The sequence below is a fragment of the Panthera onca genome, chromosome A3, assembly GCF_046562875.1.
Source record: "Panthera onca isolate mPanOnc1 chromosome A3, mPanOnc1 haplotype 2, whole genome shotgun sequence".
In the NCBI taxonomy this organism is placed as follows: domain Eukaryota; kingdom Metazoa; phylum Chordata; class Mammalia; order Carnivora; family Felidae; genus Panthera; species Panthera onca.
Genome location: NC_138341.1, coordinates 79,633,939 through 79,643,715, shown reverse-complemented (window position 1 = coordinate 79,643,715; position 9,777 = coordinate 79,633,939). Strand labels below are relative to the sequence as shown.

The window sequence follows — 9,777 nt, the reverse complement described above, 5'->3', positions numbered from 1 at the left end:
TAAGATATTCATAGACTCATGTCAATATGAAGTTGGATTAAAAAGAGTTGGGAGGTTATACTTAGACAAGAGAGTGATTCAGTGAACCATAATACTGAGCCTATGAGAATACTATCTTGGAACTGGTGAAAAGGTATTATATTAGAAATGACTCTAAACTTTTAAAAATCAAGACAAGTTTCCTTTAGGAAACTTTCAAGTTTTAAAATTAGCCAGTTTCTTTTTCAAATCATAACAGGTGCTACAGGATAAGATTCACCACCATGCTATCCTCTATCCTGTTTTGGGGACTTGTTGCTCTCATTGGTAAGTCACTGATTGACATTTAGTATTGTTTTCAGAGTGTCCACAAAAATATGCAGCACAGTCATGAATCAGAAAAGGCAATGATTACATGCAATGGAGGGGTGGGCACTCCTAATCAGCCTGGCCATCAATCAACTGCTTATATCTATAATTAAGAGTGTATTCTGCTTGCCAAGCAGGTGAAGGTGATCTCAGTGAGAATTTATGGAACAGTGCCTTAGGAGGCAAGACATATGAAGATAAAATTATCAATACCAGGCAGTAAATAAGAGTTAAATGAATATAGACACAAAAGACACTAGTCTTGGAGGAGTTTAGGATGAAGAGTTCACATCTAGTCAGGATGTTGATACCAATAGGCTTTCCTAGGGGATGTGGTACTTGAGGAACGTTTTGTATTTTGATAAAAGAAGAAAGGAGTCGCTGAATGGATAGAGTGACTTTAGTACAGAAAAGCAGAAATGGATGAAAAGTATTTGGGATGCAATAAACAGATCAGCGTGACCAGAACAGAAGTAACGATTTCTGAAGGGAAGGCTAAAAAGTTAGGCTGGTGAGATGGTGAGGGACTTTGAAAAAGAAAAAATTGAAATTTTGGCTTAAGACATTGTAAACAATGTCCAAATTGTCTTTATGAATAGAGTGAAGATTGAGCAGAAAGTGTTTCTAAAATGTTTAATTCTAAATTTGAAAAAGTAAGACTACAGAAAAGTGATGATTTCCAATTATTTATATGGTCAAAGGCAGGGGAACATAGTTTAGAATTTTTATTTCTTCTTTAATTCCCAGGTGACAGCAGAGTTACATAGCTAGTAGACTAATTATAAGCTACTATACTATGTTTAACTGAAAGGTGACTATAATTAAGAAGGGCCTGTGTGTTTACGATGTCAATACAAGTAGCGTAAAGTCCATGGTCATATTATAATCCCCTTAAATCAAACTTTGGTATGCATGAATCTGTTGGGAATCCTGGTTAAAGTGGAGATTCTTTGACCTTAAACCTAAAAACTGGCTCAATAGACCTAGTATGAGGAGGCCATAGATATGCATTTTTAATAAGCATACAGATCACTTTGATACTTGTGGCCTTTGAGCCACATATAGAGCATGGCAAAGGCTGGCTCTCTAGTGGAAAGAAATGGAAACTTTTGACATATGGACACTTGATACAGATAATTCCTTTACTTCTCATCCATCCATCTATCCATCCATCCATTCATGCATCTATTCACAAATATTTACTGAATGTCCACTTTATGTCAGGCATTGTTCTAGGTGCTGAGGAAGATATAGTAGAAAAAAAATGTTCTAGTGAGAGAAACAGACAGAAAAAAAGAGAGGAAGAAATAAAAGAAGAAAGGAAGGAAGACATGTCAGATGGTGATACGTGATATAAATAAAATAATGTAAGGTAGTGGGTGACAAGGAATGAGGCATGAGTATGTTACCTTTTTAATGTAAGTAGGAAAAAAGGCTCTTTAATAAGGTAATTTTAAAAAGTTTGTTGTAGAATGTTTCAAACATATAAAATGGGGGAAGGAATAGCATAATTAACTCCCATGGACCCATAATTAACTCCCATCAAGCATCTATGGTTTTCAACACTTTGCTATTCTTATTTTTACTTATCCCTCATCTCTACAAAAAAAATTTTTTTTTTGGTGATGGGGAGGTTGAAATATTTTAAACCAACCCAAAACATCAAAACATTTCACCTGTAAATGTTTTATTATGTCTATAATGTGTAAGACCCAGTTCTGGTTCAAGTAGAGATCAAGTTCTGGTTCAGTCCAGATCAAGTCGGGCTTGGAAGCCAGGATTGAATGATTGGAAAGCTATTGGAAGGTTAAGAGAGAAGACTGATATGATTCCAGGCATGTTTCCATAGACTACTCTGGCTGCTGGGGATTAGACTGTAAGGGTGGAGGAGGGAGGTCAGTTAGGAGGCTATTACAATAATCAAGATTAGCAATGGTGATTTGGACACTGGTGGTGGTAGCAGAGGTAGTGAGAAGTGGTTAGATTCTGGATATATGTTGTCAGTCTGCACCCTCACTCACAGCTTCCATGCCTCTCTCTTACATATAATCTATGCCATGGAAATCTACTCATTCATTCATTCATTCATTCATGTATATTTCCTACACATATTGTACGCACAAGGTATACCGAGGGCCATGGAGAGTGCCAATGTGATGGCTCCTGCTCTTTGCCATCACATGGAAATCCACACTGCTTTGAAAAGCTTTGCTAGTTTCTGCTGCTTTTATTATCTAAATAGGCTTTCTTAGTATTCTGAGTTTACTTGATAGTTTCACTGTCTGACTTCCTTGTCCATTTACAAACTTTTGTGTTTTTTTGCCTGTTTGTAGATAGGAGAGAGTAGATTGTGCCTGTATTTTTATTTGTTTAGATGAGTTTTGCTTTTTATTTTTTATTTTTTTAAAAAATTATTTATTTATTATTTTTGAGAGAGAGACAGAGTACCGAGCAGGGTAGGGGCAGAGATAGAGGGAGACACAGAATCTGAAGCAGGCTCCAGGCTCTGAGCTGTCAGCACAGAACCCAATGCAGGGCTTGGACTCACTAACCTGGAGATCACATGACCTGAGAGAAAGTGGGATGCTCAACCAACTGAGCCTCCCAGCCTCCCTGAATTTTGCTTTTTAAACAAATTAATCTTTAGAGTTGCTTTGTTTTCCTTTTAAAATAAATATTTTTAAGGAAGAGTTCCATTGGTTATGTGCCTAATTCTAAGAGAGTCTCTTTATACTGTCAAGTTAATCAGAACCAGATTAACTGTGGTGAATGGTCCTATTTAAAAACACCATTTACAACACTAAATGAAACAACAGGGTTTTTTTTTTAAGTTTATTTATTTATTTTTGAGAGAGAGAGGAAGCTAGAGCAAGCAGGGGAAGGGTACAGGGGTGGGGGCGGGGGAGAGAGGGAGAGCCTGATGTGGGGCTTGAACTCACCAGTTTGTGAGATCATGACTCAAGCTGAAATCAGGAGTTGAATGCTTAACTGACTGAGCCACCCAGGTGCCCCAACATAATTTTTTACATCAAGTGTTTTAACAAACATAATTTCTTATAACAAATATATGTAGTCTTAAGATACTAGTCAACAATCTTAGGAATTATTAGAACAAACTTTCCAACTTACAGAAAAGCTCTTTATCTCCTTTAGCAAATAGACTTGGACAGAAAGTCACTTCATAATGATAAAATAAAAAATAAGAATGAATTTAACTTAAATTTTTATGGTAAGTTAAATTTTATTTCCAGGTTTATTAATTATACTTAGAAACTCAAATTTGTAGAAACATGATATAAAATGGATATTTTAAGGTAATGGCATCCTTCTTTTTTATTTTACATGGTATTTTTACCCTTCTTTCTTATATTCCTAAACAAAAGCAGTTGTTAATATAAGTGCTTATATCCCAGAAGTATTTGTGTCAGAAGCGTCTTAACATTTCTCTCAAAGTTCCTGCTTAAAACTCTAGTGTAGCAATTTTATTTATTTAAAATTTTTTAATTTTTTTTTTTTTTTTTTTTTTTGAGAGAGAGACAGAGTGTGAGCGGGGTAGGGGCAGAGAGAAAGGGAGACACAGAATTCAAAGCAGGCTCCAGGCTCTGAGCTGTCAGCCCAGAGCCCAATGTGCGGCTGGAACTCACGAACTGTGCGGTCATGACCCGACCTGAAGTCGGAGGCTTAACTGACTGAGCCAAACAGACTCCCCTCTGGCGGCAATTTTAATTCTGATCAAGATTACAGCAAATGTTTTTGAGACCTATAAAAATTTGATTTTCATAATACTTTCTACAATGTTTGGAATTAAGTGCTTTATTAAAAATTTGGGGGGGGGGGGGATGCCTGGTGGCTCAGTCGGTAGAGCATGCAACTCTTGATCTCCAGATTATGTTGGGTGTGAAGACTACTTTAAAAAAAATTTTTTTTAAGGTTGGGGTAAAGTGGGAAGGAGGAATCTTCTATTCTGTTTTGTCTAATGAACCATCCTAAGGGTCTTGGGAGGGACTTGGGGAGGAGTAAATCTATGGCTTCGCCTTTGGTTTAGTAACGCTAATTATAGCAACTCGAGTGATATTTCTCACAGGCTTCATGTGAATTATCATTCTATCCACCAGGCACTTCTAGGGGCTCATACCCTTTCACTCAGTCAATGAGCCCTCACCTGCATCCCCGCCTGTACCACGGCTGCTACGGTGATATCATGACCATGGAGACCTCTGGTGCTTCTTGTGATATAACCAGGTTGATTAACTGTGGTAAGTGAAAAGCAAAGCAAACATTTGGCTTTCCCATTTTCATCATTTCCAGATTCATTTTTAGGAAGTAGCTTAATTTTAAAAAGGTATAATCACTGTTACAGCAATGATACCAAAATTAAAAATTAGAAGAAAGCAGAATCCTCACCAACCTAACAATCTGTTTCTTTTCATTTTCCCCCTATTCTTTCCAAACTTTGTCTTAATGGGTTTACTTCTACATATTGAAATGACTGTTTACATAAAATATTACATTCTGACTTTGTTTTATGTTTTTTGTTGGTTTTTACTTCATGTTACAGCATGAACATTTTAAGCACGCCTCTTGCTCTCTGTACATCTTGTCTTTTGAGAATCCTGTTCCAAAGTCTTCTTCATGTTATCCCAGTATTAGAAAATCAGCACTGGAAGCAACAACAAGGTCAATCTAATCCTACCTCCCCCGATTTATAGATCTGAAAACTGAGGCTCAGCAAGAAAAGACTTCCCATGGGTCTGGAACTAGGTAGTGGCAGAACCAGACTCAAATTTAGGCTGGCTGACTTCTAGTTCAAGAGTCTTCCCAATGCACCAATGTGGCGGGTAGCAGAAGATCAAGAAAGAGAGCAGAAGTGGTATCTGCCAGTGGTTGTGAACCTTTCAAGGTTTATGCAATTAGAGATCAGAAAATGTCCTAGAATAGTTCCAAGATGTGGTCAGGCGCGTGACTAACTTACTAAACTTTGAAAGCGGGTTTCCTTCTGGAGTAAACAGTTTATTTTCTATTGACTTAGGGATCCGTGGTTCTGAAATGTTTGCTGAGATGGATTTGAGGGCCTTAAAGCCTTACCAGATTCTGATCAAAGAAGTTGGGCTGAGGCATTGTGTGGACCCTGCTCTCATTGCAGCCATCATCTCCAGAGAAAGCCATGGTGGAGCAGTCCTGCAAGATGGCTGGGACCACAGAGGACTTAGATTTGGTTTGATGCAGGTACCTGGCAAGGAAATTTTCAGTCAGTCCCACTTCATCCTTCCTTATGGAAGCTCAATCCAATCTGGATACTCATTTGCAGTACTTCCAGTCTTCAAAACACCCTGGTACTTCAGCATCATTTGCACTTCTGTATTTCTCTAACTTATCTTTGGTTATTTCATTCAAGATTTATCAGTTATTGGCTGTCTTCAGAAAAAGTATTTAATGAGTTTTATAATTATAGTTTGCAACTAATAAAATGTAATACACTTAATTGAGAAAATCTTATAAAGGGTACTATTAAAGGTGTCCATCTGGGGTTCATAAAGTAGTAAATTTCATCCACGTAGATCAAAACACTATAATTAAGCTCTATTTGAACCAACTTGTTTTTTTAAGCAAATTGGAGAAGACAATCCAAAGTATTTGGATGTTTGCTTCCAGTCTTTATTTTAAATTGTCTGTAGAAACCCAGACTTCAGCTGTCCCAGTTAGAAACAAATTTTTATTTTGGACTGCAAGTATCTAGACATTGAGTGCTAATTATTTGTTTTGAAACAACTTTTTCATATACTTATTTCTATTTGAGAGCTTAACTAAAACTATGCCACATTCACATCTCCTAAATCATACTTTGTTTCTCCGACTCTCTTTTCGTGAGAAAAAGGACTATAGAATTGATTCTGTGGAGATAAAGTAAGGGGGCCGAGGCCACTGTCTGTGTACTTGAATACAAGGAAGAGAAATCAGGAATAGCAGAAAAATGCATTGTTTCATCTAGATGCTGACATTATTATCTGATTTTTCTAGCTTGATAAAAAAATTCATCACCCTGTTGGTACCTGGGACAGCAAAGAACACCTATTGCAGGCTGTTGGGATTCTAACAGACAAAATAAAGGCAATCCAGAAAAAGTTCCCCACGTGGAGTGTGGCTCAACACCTCAAAGGTAGGCCATATTTGTGGAGCTTTGTTAAAAAGTTCAGTGAGTGAGACCCCTGAAGACCAGATGTGCCCTGGGCCTCCCTGAGGGCATTCTCATGGGGTCAACAGTGGGCATGGGAGGAGCTTCCAGATGACTGTACTAGTTTTCTCCAAATCACTGAGTTACTTTGAGTGGTCTTCCTTCCCAACTTCCATTTCCTCTTCTGCCAGACGTTGGCATTCTCATTACCTCTCTCCTTGGTTACTGAGCCACTGAGTGATGTCTTGAGAATTAGTGCCATAGTTTAAAAGAATATGTTTACCTCCCTCTGATAGTTTTTTTTCTTGATGAAAGAAACTGTTAACCTCTTTATGAATTGTTTGAACAAATTTTTACTCTGTGAGCATTCTCAGTGACATCAGGGCTTTAGGTACCATGACATGTCCAAGTGGAGATTTCTGCTTGGTTGATCACAGATCTCCTCAAGTTCAGCATCTTCCAGACTGAATTAAGTCACTAGCTTCCCACTATAAACTTGCTCTTTCTTCTGCATTTTCTATCTCTGAAAGGTGTCAAAATATGTCTAGTCATTCCAGCCAGAAAAACAGATTGTTTTCTTAGGTTCTCTGGTTCTTTCTGTCTTCACATCCAACCACACCAAGTCCTATTAACTCTACCTTCTATAGACTCATGGTATGTATATACCTCTCTCCTCCTTTAACATCCTTAATTTAGAACAAACAATTTATTTTTTCTATTTCGAGGTCCTTGAAATCAGGGATCAGGACCAGGGAGCTTTTCCTCTATACATCAGAGCAGAGCATAATTATGTTAAACACATAAGTAGCTACTGAAGATCAAAATTCTTGGGTAAAATACACCTACACACACATATCCCTACATAGAAATGATTATGTCTTGGATACCGTTGTGCACCCTGAACTCAGTGTGGCACCCATCCTGGCACATAGTAGGTGCTTAAAAACATTTACTGAATGCCTAAAAAAGTGAGTGAATAAGTAATTTTTTAAAAATGAGTAAGCTATTTAATGGCTGAGAGAATGTTATAAGCATTCTCAGACTGATTTGCTGAGGATCTACTTTTGCCAGACCTGGACTGTATAAGAAGCAAATACGACTTTTGTAGCAAGAAATACAAAGGACTTTTAAAAGGAGAGAGAAGGAAAGCAATCTGGAATTTTCCCAGAGATTCTTGGGGTAGTTGATCCTTTTAGGAGGGGAGGAAAAGGGAAGGATCTGGGACTGCATGCTTTGGAAGATGTACCTAGGGGGCTTACATCCTGGGAATGCTCAAAGCTGATTTCTGCTGAAAGTTAATGTTTCATTCTGAACTTCTGTTTCATTTCAGGTGGTCTCTCGGCCTTTAAGTCAGGAATCGATGCTATTGCAAACCCAGTGGACATAGACAATGACTTGGTCAATGATCTTCTCGCCCGAGCTAAATTCTATAAAAGACATGGCTTCTAGGCAAAGCTCTATGGGTGGGCTGAGTTGGCAGGTATTCAGATGGCCCCCCTTCGAGAGTTTGATATGGATGCGTTATACCCAACACTGGCAAAGAAATAGCTGCAATTATGACAGAAAATTCATATCTCAGTTTTCTTAACGCAAATAAGCATTAAAAAAGAAAAGGAGGGGCGCCTGGGTGGCTCAGTCGGTTGGGCGTCCGACTTTGGCTCAGGTCATGATCTCGCCGTCCATGAGTTCGAGCCTCGCGTCGGGCTCTGTGCTGACAGCTCAGAGCCTGGAGCCTGTTTCCGATTCTGTGTCTCCCTCTCTCTCTGACCTCCCCATTCATGCTCTGTCTCTCTCTGTCTCAAAAATGAATAAACGTTAAAAAAAAAATTAAAAAAAAAAAAAAAGAAAAGGAAACCCACCCAGTTCATAGTATAGTTCCCATGAAACGCACATAGACATATGCATAATTATTTTAAGTGTGAATATCATGGTGACTGACATCTACATATTCCAGTGAGGTCTTATTTTATCCCATGATTTCAATGGGATAAACTGACCCTTGTTTTACTGGAATTGTTAACAAGAGAGCCTGATCTGAGCTTTTGTCTTTCTCCAAGTATCTGTCTAAGCCACCAGGGTGTGATTGTGAGATATGCCTACTCATAAGCCAGTCAACCTGTGGGACAATGGAGAAGCTAGAGATGGAATTCTAGCTTCACAAGTAACTGAGAGCTGACTGTGGTAAAGCTGATCTGAAAGTGATATACTCCACATCCCTGACTCACATCAAGCTTCTTTGTCTTCTTCCTCTTATTTGCTGAAAATCCAGGGACTGGCTTCTTATTTCAATAACTCCTGCCACACACTTGTTGAACAAGTCCACTTCCCACAAAACATGACTGAAGATAAGCATATAGGACCTGACTGAGTTATGGTTCTTTAGTTGTAAGCAAAAGTAACCAATTCTGGAAAATTTAAGGAATGAATGGCTATTATGAGAAGGACATCAAAAGGCTCCCAGAAACAACAAGGTCAAGGACATGAACAGAAACCAGGCAACTCTGGGCAGCAGGAACCAGTTGACCATAGTTGATAGCATTCCCACTGCATGAATAGATTAGCATTCTCCCTACATAAATAGACTCCAGAGACTTTCTCTCCCATCCTTTCATCATTTTGCTTCACTTTCATAGTCCCAGGAGAGAGGCTCTGACGGGCTTATCTTGGGGCATCTACATACCTATGCCTTGGCTACTTTGCTCTTTGGTCTTGCGCAAACAATCCGTGATGGAAAAGAGACAGTTCTCTAGAATGAAACTTGGTGCAGTTTGTGGCTTTCCTTACATACTCAGGAGAGGACACAAATAATAATGTTGGAGTGTAAATCCCTCAAAGTCCCTGCCAACATGGCTCCTGCTTGGCCTTTAGCTTCCTTTGGGAATATTTGATAAAAGTTTCTACTCATTATTTCTCTTTCTGAGGAGGAATAAAAATTAAACCCACCTACACTCCAGTGCACCCGGAAAAAGCCAAGTAAACCATTCTGCCCAGCAACCTCTCAACCCAGTCTAAAGATCTGACCAAGGCAGAACCGGGTCCCTTGTGTTTCACTGGGCAGAGCCAATGGTCATCTAGTATGGCAGCCATGCAGCATACAGTCCATCTTTTATGATTGGTGGAGGACCATACTGTACCAGTTGTTAAATATTTTGATTATCATCCCTATATGTGGGCAATCCAGAATGTTCTTTAGATGTTCCCTTTGCTCAAGAATGATTTTTTCTGGACTTTCCTCCACAAGCATGTACTCCACCTAA

At 38.7% G+C, this 9,777-nt stretch overlaps 1 protein-coding gene across 1 annotated transcript; it reads left to right on the top strand.

Moving 5' to 3' along the window:
• The first annotated feature begins 263 nt into the window (after positions 1-263).
• Positions 264-8,114, top strand: LYG2 (lysozyme g2). The gene is made up of 5 exons (XM_060646415.2): positions 264-306; positions 4,464-4,604; positions 5,378-5,574; positions 6,367-6,505; positions 7,851-8,114. Exons 1-5 carry the CDS (start codon positions 264-266, stop codon positions 7,967-7,969), a joined length of 639 nt encoding a protein of 212 aa, XP_060502398.1. The 3' UTR covers positions 7,970-8,114.
• Positions 8,115-9,777: the final 1,663 nt, after the last annotated feature.